This window comes from Sprattus sprattus (assembly GCF_963457725.1).
Source record: "Sprattus sprattus genome assembly, chromosome: 20".
Classification (NCBI taxonomy): Eukaryota; Metazoa; Chordata; class Actinopteri; order Clupeiformes; family Clupeidae; genus Sprattus; species Sprattus sprattus.
Window position 1 is genome coordinate 6221204 of NC_137918.1, and position 15352 is coordinate 6236555.

At 46.0% G+C, this 15352-nt stretch overlaps 1 protein-coding gene across 1 annotated transcript in view; it reads left to right on the forward strand.

The window, feature by feature from the left end:
- Nucleotides 1-250: 250 nt before the first annotated feature.
- The window catches only part of ints8 (integrator complex subunit 8), a 19918-nt gene continuing 4816 nt past the window's right edge, over nucleotides 251-15352 (forward strand). The window contains exons 1-18 of the mRNA XM_080858763.1: nucleotides 251-381; nucleotides 752-899; nucleotides 1036-1210; nucleotides 1731-1871; nucleotides 2279-2350; nucleotides 2441-2492; nucleotides 2735-2917; nucleotides 3212-3319; nucleotides 3732-3887; nucleotides 4136-4236; nucleotides 4938-5079; nucleotides 5274-5344; nucleotides 5747-5922; nucleotides 6558-6688; nucleotides 8325-8435; nucleotides 10437-10641; nucleotides 12850-12971; nucleotides 14231-14415. Of these exons, the coding sequence (XP_080714889.1) occupies nucleotides 770-899; nucleotides 1036-1210; nucleotides 1731-1871; nucleotides 2279-2350; nucleotides 2441-2492; nucleotides 2735-2917; nucleotides 3212-3319; nucleotides 3732-3887; nucleotides 4136-4236; nucleotides 4938-5079; nucleotides 5274-5344; nucleotides 5747-5922; nucleotides 6558-6688; nucleotides 8325-8435; nucleotides 10437-10641; nucleotides 12850-12971; nucleotides 14231-14415 (2261 nt within the window). The 5' untranslated portion in view covers nucleotides 251-381; nucleotides 752-769. The remainder of the gene's footprint in view (nucleotides 382-751; nucleotides 900-1035; nucleotides 1211-1730; nucleotides 1872-2278; nucleotides 2351-2440; nucleotides 2493-2734; nucleotides 2918-3211; nucleotides 3320-3731; nucleotides 3888-4135; nucleotides 4237-4937; nucleotides 5080-5273; nucleotides 5345-5746; nucleotides 5923-6557; nucleotides 6689-8324; nucleotides 8436-10436; nucleotides 10642-12849; nucleotides 12972-14230; nucleotides 14416-15352) is intronic.

Sequence of the window (15352 nt, forward strand, 5' to 3'; positions counted from 1 at the left end):
TCCACATGATAAAACAAATCATTGTACTTTGTCTTTTCTGAAATTATTTAATCAATGGATAGACAAGCGCGATACAATAGTGTAGTATGACACTGGACTAGAGGCGACTTTATGTACTGCGATTGTAGGATTTGGGCAATATGTTACTGTAAAGCTGCGTAAAATTGACGCAGCAATGTTGTTTAAAAGAGAAAGTTTTGACCCGGATACAGAAGACTTCTTTCTGAAATAAATAAGCATACCAGTTGGAAAGCTATGCAAGTGAAATCAATGCATTTGATAAAACTGTTGATTGTGCAACTGCACACTGTATCTCTGTTATCCCTTCAATAAAATAGGACACTTACATTAATCTACTTGCCGTGAAAAATTATTTAAACGGTAAGGAACACACTATTCTTTCTGGTAAACAAGCGGGGTAGCATCGCTAGCTGACGTCAGGCTATTTAGATAGCTAGCAAACTTTGCAAGCTTATTTTTCATTTCAGTTTGAGAGGTGGTGCATGCGCTTTCCTGCTCATACTGTCTGTAATCGTGAAACACAATTTTGCTTTATCATAAATAACACAAATATGAGCGTAAGTTGTTTTCAGCCCTTAGCGGTTGTAAATTGATGAATGAATGAGTTGATCATCACTGGTTAGCAAGCTGTAGTTGGTTTATTGCATTGGAGTATTCTAACTTTCTAGCATTAAGTGACACGCAAAGAAACTGCTACTTTCACATTTCTAAACGGCTATTTATGTGCTAGCTTAAACACGTCAAGAAGATGAGTGCCGAGGCCGCAGACCGGGAGGCGGTCACTGGCAGCAGACCCTCCACACCACCGCTGACCTCCTGGTTCGAGTTCATTTTGGACTTGGAGTTGTTGGAGAAATATTTGCAAAAACCCAATCCAGGTCTGTACCTGCACGTAATAACTACAGTTTGTGCATGATCGTGATTCTGGTATGTGGACTCAGAGAATTGATATATCTGTGCCTCACACACTTTTGCCTGCTTCAATTTTCTTTTCTTTGCTTGTAATCTCCTCAGACCCGTCACCAGTGCAGCTTGTTATTCAGTTCTTAGAGCAGGCGTCCAAGCCATCTGTGAATGAACAGAACCAGGTCCAACCACCAATAGATAACCGCAGGAACCGGACCCTCAAGCTTTTGGCCCTGAAAGTGTCTGCTCACCTGAAATGGGACCTGGACGTGCTGGAGAAGGGGTGAGATTCATCACTTATCCTGTCCAGCTCTTACGAACCCCCTACGTCAGCTAACTGTCAACAGAGACTGGGCAAAAGCATTAAAAAAAAACATGATTACCGGTACTTATGGCTGTGTACATTACAGTAGATGGCTACATGGTTACTTATATGGCTGTGTACATTAGAGTAGATGGTTACTTATATGGCTGTGTACATTAGAGTAGATGGCTACATGGTTACTTATATGGCTGTGTACATTACAGTTGATACTCTGGCTTTACGTCTTGCTACACATTTTGAGAAGAAAAACCTTCCTCATGCTAGTTTACACTGAAAACACTCTTAGTGAATCTACCTCACTTGACTGTGGACTGTGAGGCTAAGGACCACTGTAGCAATGTCAATTCATGTATTTAATTCTTCATCAATGTCTTCTGCTGTGTGCTTGTGGACTGTGAGGCTATGGACCACTGTAGGTATTTCAATTCATGCATTTAATCCTTCATCAATGTCTTCTGCTGTGTGCTTGTGGCCGCAGGCTGACCATCCCTGTGCTGAACATGCTACTGAATGAACTCCTGTGCGTCAGCAAAGTTCCTCCTGGTGTCAAGCATGTGGATTTGGATCTGACCACCCTGCCTCCCACTACCGCCATGGCTGTCATCATATACAACCGCTGGTAAAGACAGGGTGTTGGCCTGATGGTTCATACAGAGTGCATTATGGGTGTTTACTTTCACACCCATTTAGTAGACACTGTACTCACAGCGACTGACGGCAAAGGGAAGGAATGCTTTCTATCATTCTTTTCCTCTTCCTTCCTCTACCTCTCTTTATCCTTCCTCTAATGCTATCTCCTCTAACTAGCACTTAACTCACACTTACAGTAGTTACATTCCTGCACCTTTTTTATGTATTATGTAAAGTAGTATGTATTCCATGTTACACTAGCTGTCTATTGCTCATAGCTTGATTGTTCTCTCCTTTGTACGTCACTTTGAATAAAAGCATCTGCTAAGTAACTAAATGCAAATGTAAATGTAAATGTTTTCCTTGGGAATGATGGATTTTCTTGTGCTTTTGAAGGGCCATTCGAACCATTGTGCTCAGCAGCTTTCCTGAGAAACAGACCAAGCCAGGGCCTCATCAGATGAACATGTGGGTTGGCCGACTCCAATCTCAGCCTTCTGTTTTGTAAATGCATTCTTCATTATGTAGCTCACTGTTGGGGTGGACTTTAATTTTCAGGATGAATCTCGTGCAGCAGGAAAAGGAATTGACAGAAAACATTTTGAATGTGGTAAGTCAGTTGAGATGTTCTCTGTTTTTCAGAGGGAGAAGACAAACAATATTTAACTTTTTTTAACTGCGGCTTTAATATTTCACATGTTGATTGAAATGTTCAAGTGGTGATATTTCCTGTTTTACTGAGGGGCATCACTTTGTAACCCATGATCTGTTTGGTGGAGTATAATATTAGTATAGTGTGAGTAGATGGAGGAGACTAGAATGAGAGATCCCTAACAGCTTCTCTGTGTTCAGCTGAAGGAGCAGGCGTCTGACTCCATCATGGTTCTGGAGGGGCTGCTGGCCATGAAGAAGGACTTCTACGTCCACACGCTCCGCACGCTGGACCTGCTGGCAGCTGACCCGTCCACAGCCAACGGGGAGACGGAATCCTCCACCGCAGGCCTGCGCATCAGCGACGACGAGCTGCACTGCCAGGTAAGGCGCTTACCTGGTGGTACCTGTCACCTGGACCAGGCAAAATGCATAGAGGAGCAGTGAAGAGGAAGAGCTGTATGCCTGTTACTGAGTTTTGAATGTGGAAATGTGTGCTGATGGATACAAATGTTCTTCTTAGTGACTGTTTGTATGTTTAAAAGAACTACATTTCCCATAATCCTTTTTGTTATGTATTTCATATTTTCAGGAAGCATCCATTTGCACTTTTGTGATGTGAGCTGATACAGATATGTATATTTTGGCTGAGGTCTGGTTTGTCTGATGTGTCTACAGGTTCATTATGATTTGGGGGCCATCTTCTTCCAGCAAGGTGGCTCTGACCCACCGGCCTATGAGAAGTCCAGAGAGCACTTCAGAAGAGCTAAGGAGCTCTACTCAAAGGTACCGGAGCACGTGTTGCTGCGTGTTTGCATGTTTGTGGGAACATACTATTTTTGCTATTCTCTTACAAACCCAAGTTAAGCTATTCTGTTTAACTGTGAATGATGGAAAACCTGACTATAGAAGTGCTTGTGTGACTGTAATGCCATGCCAGTAGCTAGTAGACTGACATTGAGCGGTTTGGGTTTGGTGCCTGCATGTAGCCAGTTGACTGACGTTGAGTGGTGTGTTTGGTGCCTGCGTGTAGCCAGTAGAATGACGTCGAGCGGTGTGTTTGGTGCATGTGAGTAGCCAGTAGACTGACATTGAGTAGTGTGTTTGGTGCATGTGAGTAGCCAGTAGAATGACGTTGAGCAGTGTGTGTGTGTGTGTGTGGTGCCCGCGTGAGTGTCTGACCTCTGACCCCTGCCAGCTGGACTCCGGGGTGCAGCACTGCCACCTGGATGAGAAGAGACTGGCGGGCTACTGGAGCGCCTGCAGAGCCGTCACTGGAGCCTCCGACCCCTCAGACACACAGCTCACACCCTACGGCCAGATCAACAGCTTCATCCGCTCACACAACCACCAGGTGTGTGTGTGTGTGTGTGTGTGTGTGTGTGTGTTGTGTGTTGTGTGTTGTGTTTGGAGATTGTGTGTGTGTGTGTTTGGAGTATATGTGATGTGTGTGTTTGGAGTATATGTGGATTGTTTTATGGCAACCCTATAAAGCTAAGTGAAATGTAGAGAGTAAATTAAGAGTTAATTAAACAGAGTTAATTAAACTAGTATTATTTGGAAGATTAATATATTGTTTTGACGGATTTCTCCTGTGCTCAGGCCCTGGTGGAGGCCTTCATGAAGGATAACGTGCAGCTCAGTCTGCCCAACAGCTTCAGACACTCAGTGCTGCTGGAGTTCCAGCACAAGGTCCAGCTGGGGTGAGAGACCTGTTCTAAGTCTGTCATACGTCTGCTCTTAGCCTGCTCTTCGTCTGCTCTAAAGTCTGCTCTACGTCTGCTCTAAGTCTGCTCTAAGTCTGCTCTAAGTATGCTCTAAAGTGTGCTCTAAAGTCTGCTCTACGTCTGCTCTACGTCTGCTCTTAGCCTGCTCTAAGTCTGCTCTAAGTCTGCTCTATGTCTGCTCTATGTCTGCTCTACCTCTGCTCTACGTCTGCTCTACGTCTGCTCTACGTCTGCTCTATGGCTGCTCTACGTCTGCTCTACGTCTGCTCTAAGTCTGCTCTATGGCTGCTCTAAGTCTGCTCTACATCTGCTCTAAGTCTGTCATACTTCTGCTCTACGTCTGCTCTAAGTCTGCTCTATGTCTGCTCTAAGTCTGCTCTACATCTGCTCTAAGTCTGTCATACTTCTGCTCTACGTCTGCTCTTCGTCTGCTCTACGTCTGCATCAGTCTGCTCTACGTCTGCTCTGAGTCTGCTCTAAGTCTGCTCTGTCTCTATGGCTCTAAAGTCTGGGGTGAGAGGCCTGCTATAAGTCTTCTCTAAGCCTTCTCTTCTCTAAGGCTCTAAAGTCTGTTTAAAGGGGAGTAGTATATAATAGGCAGCTGTTAATCATTGGTAATAGTTTTTTTTCTGATATGTGTGTGCATTCATGTGTGTATGGTTTGTGTCTATGTGTAGGGACCGGACGCTGGACGAAGTGTGTCATAAGCTGTGTGTGTGTAACGCGGTGCGGGATGCTCTGGAGGGGCAGGTGCTGAGTGTGAGCTACCAGCAGCTCCTGCTCAAACCCAGCAAACGCACCATCAGCTTCCTGCTAGAGGTCAGACACCACTCTGGGTCACGCTTTGACATACGCACCTTACACATTATTCTGTGCTGTTGAGACCGCTATCCACCAATACATTAACTTATGTATATTTGCTTTTATGAATGATAGGGTACCTTGATTGATTCCATTTCCACAGTGGTTGTGACTGGTCATGAATGCTTTTGCTCCACACTTTATGGTTGCAGGTTTGCAGCAAATCACTCGAGAAGGACCGTGTGTCTGACGCTGCCAAGAGAAATATGGGCATTTTCCTCAAGTGAGTAGTACTGTTTAAAATAGAGCATTTAGAGTGAAGATGTTTTTAAGAATGTATTCATTTGAGTATTCATTTGGTTAGTTGTCCTGTCAGCTAGAGTGATATGTCTTTTAGTCGAATGTCTCTGTTATGCTAACAGTCTCAGATCTGAGTTTTTGTTTGTTTTGTGTCTGAATAGGACTGAGTGTTATGTATTGTCCAGCATCGCTTTCATTCCTCTGAGACGTGTCTGTTTTGTGATTGGCGTCCCCAAGGAGCCTGTGTGAGGGCCTGTCTGACGTGTCTGTTTTGTTATTGGCTAGGAGCCTGTGCGAGGGCCTGTCTGACATGTGTCTGTTTTGTGATTGGCCAGGAGCCTGTGCAAGGGCCTGTCTGACATGTGTCTGTTTTGTGATTGGCCAGGAGCCTATGCGAGGGCCTGGAAGAGGTGCCTCTGGCCTACATGGTCTCCTCCCACCGGATCTTCATGGAGCTGCTGCTTGACGAGGAGAAGAAGGCCCTCCTGGAGCACCTGCGGAAGCGCTCGGCCACCGTCAACCTCAGCGCCAAACCCCTGCCATCCTTTTACGACAACCCAGGTACGGCCCGCTCTCCTGCCTCAGGTGGGTCATTCTAGGTACGGCCAGCTCTCCTGCCTCAGGTGGGTCATTCCAGGTACGGCCAGCTCTCCTGCCTCAGGTGGGTCCCTCTGGGTACGGCCAGCTCTTCTGGCTGGGGGTGAGACCACACCCTACAGGTAATGGCAGGAAGCGGAGACAGTGGGGTGGGGGGATCACCTCTGGAGGGAGGGGGTGAGAACAGAAGACAAAGGGTGATAGCAGGGAGGAGGCTATCTGGGGGGAAGGGGTTCAGATGCTAATGGTTCAGGTCTCAGTGTGACCGACAGAGGTATGTTACAGAACCAGATGATACAAAATTACAGTAGAATAGCCATATTCGGTTCTATCAGTCCCCCATATGAGCATTTCTATGGTCACACAAGAACCACCATGCAATAACCAATCAGAACAGGACAACATCATTATCCGGTTCCATCACTAGATAGAACTGTCATTTATAGAAATAATGTAGTTTTGTCAATAGTTGCTGTATACATATTACAACACCCATACAGTCTAAGCCACTTACATGGATGGCCTCTATGCTCTCTGTTCCTCTACACTCTCTGACCTCTGACCTCTACGCTCTCTGACCTCTCTGCTCTCTGTTCCAGCCTCTGCGAATGTAAGCATCGGGCAGCTGGAGCAGCAGCTGGTTCTGTCTCTGGACCCGCGGCGGATCCGCCAGATCCTCCTGGAGCTCCACGGCCTGGCAGAGCGCCCCTTCTGGAGGGTCAACAGCAAGGTCAGGAGTCAGACATGTCCTACAGTATCTATATCTATGGAGACGTCCGTGTCCCCAGATATCTATGGTGACGGCCGTGTCCCTAGTTATCTACGGATCACAGATATCTGTGGGTCAACAGCTAGGTGAGGGGGCATCTATACAACAGGGCCAAAACTGTATAGATCTAGAATCTATCTATAAATCCAGAAATCTCTGTGTTTCTGTCAGTCAGTCTGTCTAGGGCGTATCTCCCTGACGTTAGTCTGAATTCATAGTTCGCGACATATTTGTATTTTATCGTTTGCTGTAGGCACTATGGGTAGTGAGGCACTATGGGTAGTGTAGTAATTCAGAGAAAGAGGGGCCGCGCAACGTGAATGACGTCCTAGTCATAGAACAGTGGTCGTCCTAGATGTTACCCCAGCTGATGCGTATGGGCCTGGCATGTAACCAACTCTCATTACCATGTTAAGTAGTATATTGTAGTATATTGTAGTTTGATGTATTTGTATAAGAGTTAGCTTTCTATTCAACGTTGCTGGTTAGCCTAGACCACTAATAACTCTGCTAACACTACAGAATGCATAACTCCTACGGGCACTGCACTAGTAGAATATAACTCTATAGATCACAATGCACAGAACTGTGCAAAAGTTTTAGGCATTTATCTTGACAGTAATTAGTTTCTTCTGCATTGGTGTGTCTCTGTGTTTGGATTGTCAAGCATTCTTTTGTATGCAGCTTGTATGTTGTTGATTGATCGGCTTTGAATCATCAAAATCATGTCATTTAGATTGCTTCCGCAGTGCTGTAACCACAGCATTGTTTTAGCCGTGCCCATACTCTGTGTGGCGGCAGCCGTGGGAGGTTTGGCCCAGATGTGGGTGGACTGCATTTGCCATTTCAAAACCACACAGCTGAGAAACACAGAGCTTAGGCTTCTGAATCGTACGTGTCCTGTCCTCACTTCTCTTCTCTGCTCTCTAGTTGATGTATCATTAGTGTACTGTACCTAGAATTGGAACTAATACACCTAATATATTATTCTATACATTAGGACTAATACAAATTATATACCTCCCTCACACAGTGACCCCACCATTTTAAGGTTGTGTTCTAATGTAAACCCTAGATTATGCAAAGCTGCTACTTTGCTGTGGTGTTAAGTGAAGATTCCGGTGCTTTGCTGTGGTGTTAAGAGAAGGTTCCGGTGCTTTGCTGTGCTGTTAAGTGAAGGTTCCGGTGCTTTGCTGTTGTGTTAAGTGAAGGTTCCGGTGCTTTGCTGTGGTGTTGAGAGAAGGTTCCGGTGCTTTGCTGTGCTGTTAAAAGAAGTTTCCGGTGCTTTGCTGTGGTGTTAAGTGAAGGTTCCGGTGCTTTGCTGTTGTGTTAAGAGAAGGTTCCGGTGCTTTGCTGTGCTGTTAAGTGAAGGTTCCGGTGCTTTGCTGTTGTGTTAAGTGAAGGTTCCGGTGCTTTGCTGTGGTGTTGAGAGAAGGTTCCGGTGCTTTGCTGTGCTGTTAAAAGAAGTTTCCGGTGCTTTGCTGTGGTGCTAAGTGAAGGTTCGGGGGCTTTACTGTGGTGTTAAGAGAAGGTTCCGGTGCTTTGCTGTGGTGTTCAGGGAAGGTCTAACGCCTGTTTGTGTTTCTCCTCTCTGCAGTGGGAAGTCCCCGTAGATTACATCAATGTGATCCTGGCCACCAAAGACAACCTGACCCGTGACCTGGTGTATATCCTCATGGCTAAAGGACTCCACTGCATCACCCTGAAGGTCAGTGTCACTGACACTGCTCAAGCTTACATGCACACTGCTCAAGCTTACATGCACACTGCTCAAGCTTACATGCACACTGCTCAATCTAACATGCACACTGCTCAAGCTAACATGCACACTGCTCAAGCTAACATGCACACTGCTCAAGCTAACATGCACACTGCTCAAGCTAACATGCACACTGCTCAAGCTAACATGCACACTGCTCAAGCTAACATGCACACTGCTCAAGCTTACATGCACAATGCTCAAGCTTACATGCACACTGCTCAATCTAACATGCACACTGCTCAAGCTAACATGCACACTGCTCAATCTAACATGCACACTGCTCAATCTAACATGCACACTGCTCAAGCTTACATGCACGCTGCTCAAGTTAAAATGCACACTGCTCAAGCTAACATGCACACTGCTCAAGCTTACATGCACACTGCTCAAGCTTACATGCACACTGCTCAATCTAACATGCACACTGCTCAAGCTAACATGCACACTGCTCAATCTAACATGCACACTGCTCAATCTAACATGCACACTGCTCAAGCTTACATGCACACTGCTCAAGCTTACATGCACACTGCTCAAGCTAACATGCACACTGCTCAAGCTTACATGCACAATGCTCAATCTAACATGCACACTGCTCATGCTTACATGCACACTGCTCAATCTAACATGCACACTGCATCACCCTTAAGGTCGGTGTCACTGCTCATGCTTACCTGCACAATGGCAACACTAGCAGTCAGTAGTGCTTTTGTTAGTTTGCCTTAGATTCCCGTCCCAGCAGGGAACACTGAAGTTCCTCTCTGTCTTTAGTGTAGTCCCTAGCCTTCTCCTGTTCAAAACCTCTCTCTGTGTCCGCAGTGTAGTCCCTAGCCTTCCTCTGTTCCAAACCTCTCTCTCTAACCTTAGTGTAGTCCCTAGCCTTCTCCTGTTCAAAACCTCTCTCTTTCTCCTTAGTGTAGTCCCTAGCCTTCCTCTGTTCCAAACCTCTCTCTCTGTCCTTAGTGTAGTCCCTAGCCTTCTCCTGTTTCAAACCTCTCTCTGTCTGTCCTTAGTGTAGTCCCTAGCCTTCTACTGTTCCAAACCTCTCTCTCTAACCTTAGTGTAGTCCCTAGCCTTCTCCTGTTTCAAACCTCTCTCTGTCTGTCCTTAGTGTAGTCCCTAGCCTTCTACTGTTTCAAACCTCTCTCTCTGTCCTTAGTGTAGTCCCTAGCCTTCTCCTGTTCCAAACCTCTCTCTCTGTCCTTAGTGTAGTCCCTAGCCTTCTACTGTTCCAAACCTCTCTCTCTGTCCTTAGTGTAGTCCCTAGCCTTCTCCTGTTTCAAACCTCTCTCTGTCTGTCCTTAGTGTAGTCCCTAGCCTTCTCCTGTTCCAAACCTCTCTCTCTGTCCTTAGTGTAGTCCCTAGCCTTCTACTGTTTCAAACCTCTCTCTCTGTCCTTAGTGTAGTCCCTAGCCTTCTCCTGTTCCAAACCTCTCTCTCTAACCTCAGTGTAGTCCCTAGCCTTCTCCTGTTCCAAACCTCTCTGTCCTTATTGTAGTCCCTAGCCTTCTCCTGTTCCAAACCTCTCTCTCTAACCTTAGTGTAGTCCTTAGCCTTTTCCTGTTCCAAACCTCTCTCTCTAACCTCAGTGTAGTCCCTAGCCTTCTCCTGTTCCAAACCTCTCTGTCCTTAGTGTAGTCCCTAGCCTTCTCCTGTTCCAAACCTCTCTGTCCTTAGTGAAGTCCCTAGCCTTCTCCTGTTCCAAACCTCTCTGTCCTTATTGTAGTCCCTAGCCTTCTCCTGTTCCAAACCTCTCTCTCTAACCTTAGTGTAGTCCTTAGCCTTTTCCTGTTCCAAACCTCTCTCTCTAACCTCAGTGTATTCCCTAGCCTTCTCCTGTTCCAAACCTCTCTATCTAACATTAGTGTAGTCCCTAGCCTTCTCCTGTTCCAAAGCTCTCTCTTCTCAGCTGTTCTTAATGGCTCTGGTGACTGTGGTTCTCCTCAGGACTTTGGCCATGCGCGGCAGCTCTTTTCTGCTTGCCTGGAGCTGGTGACTGAGTTCTCCCCGAAGCTGCGTCAGGTGATGCTCAACGAGATGCTGCTGCTGGAGGTGCGCGCTCACGAGGCCGCCGCCGCCCAGGGCTCCACGGACAAGCCAACGCCCGACCTGGTCAGCCGCGTCAGGGGCTACCTGGAGATGAGGATACACGGTGAGAGACGCACACCTCGGCCGTACCTGCAACAGGCCTGCAGCTCAGCGTATACCTGTGACATAAGTAAAACCAGGTTTGAGGAGGTTACTTTTCAGATGTAATTCGTTACAGATTACTAGTTGGCAATTTAAATTGTCTCAAGGCATTTTACAGGGGTCAGTAGGGAAGGGAGGAGAGAAGGAGAAGAGAGAATCAGATAAAAGCAGATTAATTCATACATTCATCAAGATAAAACATATTGCCATACATGCAGCGTATTTACATGATACACACAAGATTAAATGAGGCATACAAGATGGTACTTGGTGACTACAAAATTGATAGTTGATTTGAATGAAATTGAGTAGAGGCCAGTATTCAAAGTATAAGTTATAGAGCAGCTTAGTGGGTATACAGTGTGTCCGTAGTGCCAGCATGCAAATATATTAGTGATACGACATGGGCAATTTACTCATCAGCTTCCTAGAACAAGAGGATGATTGTGATCATATGAGCAGGGAAATGGGAAGTTGGGCTGGCATGTATGAAGCATCGCACGCAATGAGGAGTAGAATTTAGAACGCAGTTGTGAATGGGCCGAAGGAAGAAGAGGACACAACTCCTCATAGTGGAGAGTCTGAACTGAGAGGGGAGGAACACCGCACACACACACTCACTCACTCACTCAGTAGACACCAAGTGGAGGGTCTGAACTGAGGGGTAGAGAGAAGACATAATAAGATAATGGAATTAGGTATTAGAATAGACTGTGTAATATAGGTTTATAGGAACAATGGTCACGGCCATCAGCGTTGCAGGCTATGGTCCTCCTATAGGGAAAGAGGAGAGACCGGTTAGTGCACAAGTTATAAACGGCATGATACGGTAGACATCAGAGAGATGGCTTTGGCAGTTTGGGCAAAGTGCTGATCTGACCATACCTACTGCGACTGGCTGGCAGAAATGATTAGGTGTAATAGTCAGTGTGCTGGTTCACTTGTGTTATTTCTGTAAATGGAATTACCCCACTATCAAACAACGACCTGCATGTGTGTGTGTTGGGTCACATGCAGCACCCACAGGCATTTTGCTGTGCATCGTATTAAGTGTAACATATGCACATGCTTTGAATTATGCCGTTTAAAAATAAAATTATTGATTATTTCCGGCTTGAGCATCGTCACTGACGTCTCAATGCAGCAGATTAGTTTGGCATCCGGTCTACGACGGCATTTGAAAGTGGCCCAAATCTGATTAGAATAAAACCGGATTCGTTGGCCCAGACTGGATAAACATCGGCTCTGTCTCATACACTCACACAAACACAAACACACACACACACACACACACACAGCAATAATGCCATAATAGTTTGACATGTTTCATTAGTAGTAGATCTTTATGTTGACAGCTTTCATAATGTAATAGTTGTATTTAACCGAAACACACACACACACACTAGGGGTGGGTATTGCCAAAGAAGTCACGATTCGATTCGTATCACGATTCACATGCCACGATGCGATTATATCACGATGCATCGCGATACTTGAATCATTGCGATGCATTGCGATGTATTGCGAATTTTCACTGAACACTGTTAGAAAAAAATTAAGCCATTACCAGTGGCTGACTGGCTGTGTATGATCTGGATAGTGTGTTCAATTGATAACTCAAAGCAACTCAGTTCATACATAGCTGTATTTATTTAAACGACTTTTGGAGGTTACTTAACACAAATATTATTATTACTGGATACACTTGCATGTTTTGTTTATGAATGACTTGCCGCAGTATCGCGCGGCCGGAAATGCTTGATGTTCGCCAACCATTCATGCAATAAAAAAAAAAAAAAAAAAAAAAAAAAAAAAATTTTTTTTTTTTTTTAATTAATAATCGATACTTGGCGTCAACAATCGATGCAGTAGATCGTGAAAATTAGAATCGCGATGCATCGTCATGACGATTATTTGGCACACCCCTAACACACACACACACACACACACACACACACACACACACACACACACACACACACACACACATAATTACTGCAGTTATTTAATATGATGGTTTATAAAGAAAAGTTAGACTAAAGTCATCTTGGCTTCATCACTACAGCTTGTTGACTTATAGATTGGCACGTAGGAATTGTTTGATGGGATTTGTAGTTTTTGTCTTTGTTAACTGAGGCTTGAATGCATCTGTTTTGCTTTGGTTTCCCAGACCTCCCTATGCGCCAGATAGTGGGGGAGGAGTGTTCGGCCTTCATGCTGAACTGGAGGGAGAACGAGTACCTGACATTGCAGGTGCCCTCCGCACTGGTGCAGAACAACCCCTACATCAAGGTACGCTTCACACACAGACACACACACACTCACACACACGCACACGCACACGCGCATAAAGCTTTGTAGATGATGGATAAATCCTGTATTCATTTTCCTATTTTAATAGTTGAGCAACATATGGCCCTAATTAACGAGATGGATGTCCAGGGAAGGGCATATGGTCATCTACTAATCTGGGTCTTAATTAGGCAGTTTTGTCCTTTTTTTTATAATCTCTCTCACTCTGTCTTTTATGTGTTAATGTCGCTCTCTTTTTCTCTTCTGTCTTTGATTAACCCCTAATCCCCCGGCCCCAGCCAGCTGTATTGGCACGACTGTATAGAATTTAAATAGATTACAAACTGCCAACGCTGACTGGAACATGATAATCGCATGTATAACATGTGTAACACCCAAAGCTTGCTAGAACATGTTAATCACATGTATAGCACCCAAAGCATGCTGGAACATGTTAATCACATATATGATCTTTGCACCTGTAAAGATCTGCAGATTTACTTGTCTGTCTGTCTGTCTGTCTGTCGATCGGTCTGTCTTTCTTTAATTGATCTGTCTTTGTCATTCGTTGATCTGTTTCTGTCCCTCTGCTCATCTTGCCCTGTGACCCCCTCTGTGTGCAGCTGGGCCAGCTGCTGGCGTCCACCTGTATAACCAAAAGCTTTACCTGTCTATCTCTGTGTGTAGCTGCTGCTGGTTTACCTGTCTGTCTCTGTGTGTAGCTGCTGCTGCTTTACCTGTCTGTCTCTGCGTGTAGCTGCTGCTGCTTTACCTGTCTGTCTCTGTGTGTAGCTGCTGCTGGTTTACTTGTCTCTCTCTCTCTGTGTGTAGCTGCTGCTGCTTTACCTGTCTGTCTCTGTGTGTAGCTGCTGCTGGTTTACCTGTCTGTCTCTGTGTGTAGCTGCTGCTGCTTTACCTGTCTGTCTCTGCGTGCAGCTGCTGCTGCTTTACCTGTCTGTCTCTGTGTGTAGCTGCTGCTGGTTTACTTGTCTCTCTCTCTCTGTGTGTAGCTGCTGCTGCTTTACCTGTCTGTCTCTGTGTGTAGCTGCTGCTGGTTTACCTGTCTCTCTCTGTGTGTAGCTGCTGCTGCTTTACCTGTCTCTCTCTCTCTGTGTAGCTGCTGCTGGTTTACCTGTCTCTCTCTGTGTGTAGCTGCTGCTGCTTTACCTGTCTCTCTCTGTGTGTAGCTGCTGCTGGTTTACCTGTCTCTCTCTCTCTGTGTAGCTGCTGCTGGTTTACCTGTCTCTCTCTGTGTGCAGCTGGGCCAGCTGCTGGCGTCCATCTGTAAGGAGCTCCCGGGGCCCAAGGAGAGCCGCCGCCTGGCCAAGGAGCTGTGGGAGCTGGTGGTGCTGGTCTGCAGCGTGTCCACCCAGCACAAGCGCGCCAACGACGGCCGCCTCAGCCTCATCAAACACAGGGAGTCCTCGCTCGGCATCATGCCCAGGTGAGGGAGAGGATGTCGCAGTGGGCATATCCCCTGGGTACACTCATGACCAAGTGAGGTAGGGGAGGTTGCAGTGGGCATCATGTCAAGGTGAGGACGCGAGGGGGGGGGGTGGTGAGGTAGAGGATGTCTCAGTGGGCATATCCCCTGGGTACCGTCACACTCATGACCAGGTGAGGTAGAGGAGGTCGCAGTGGGCATATCACCTGGGTACGGTCACAATCATAGCCATGTGAGGTAGAGGAGGTTTCAGTGGGCATCATGTCAAGGTGATGACCGGGTGGGGGGTGAGGTAGAGGAGGTCGCAGTGGGCATATCACCTGGGTACACTCACACTCATGACCAGGTGAGGTGGAGGAGTTCACCCAGGTTATATCACCTGGGTAAGGTTTTGCTGGACATCGTGCCCAGGTGAATAAGGGGTTGTTGCCGTGGGTAAGAACACACTGGGAACCAAACAAGTAATGCCAACGATGAAGTTACTATGGGCATACTGCCCAGATAGGGCTTCACAGTGACCATATCATTTGGTAGGCAAAGATTGTGCCCAGGTATGCCGCAGCGGAATCAGTCTAGACATCTTGACCAGGTGCGCACACAAGACTCAATGCAGGCATAGCGATCATCGAAGCAATCTAGACATCCTACCCAGGTGAACTCAGATTCATCAATCTAGATATCCTACTCATATTGGCATACTGCCCAGACTGGGACAGAGTCTGCACCTATCAGCAGGTGTGTTTTAAACACCTTTTAAAATGTGCTGAAATGTGTGAAAAGTGCTTTAAACTAGATTATGATGTGTTTCTGTAATTTTTGCCATCTAACACAAATCTTCCCATCTCTTTTTTTTAAGACTTTTAACACTAAATATTTGTTAAGTGTTTTAAAGCAGATAGTGATGTTTTTGACTTTTTTGTCACTGCTTTTGTGGTTT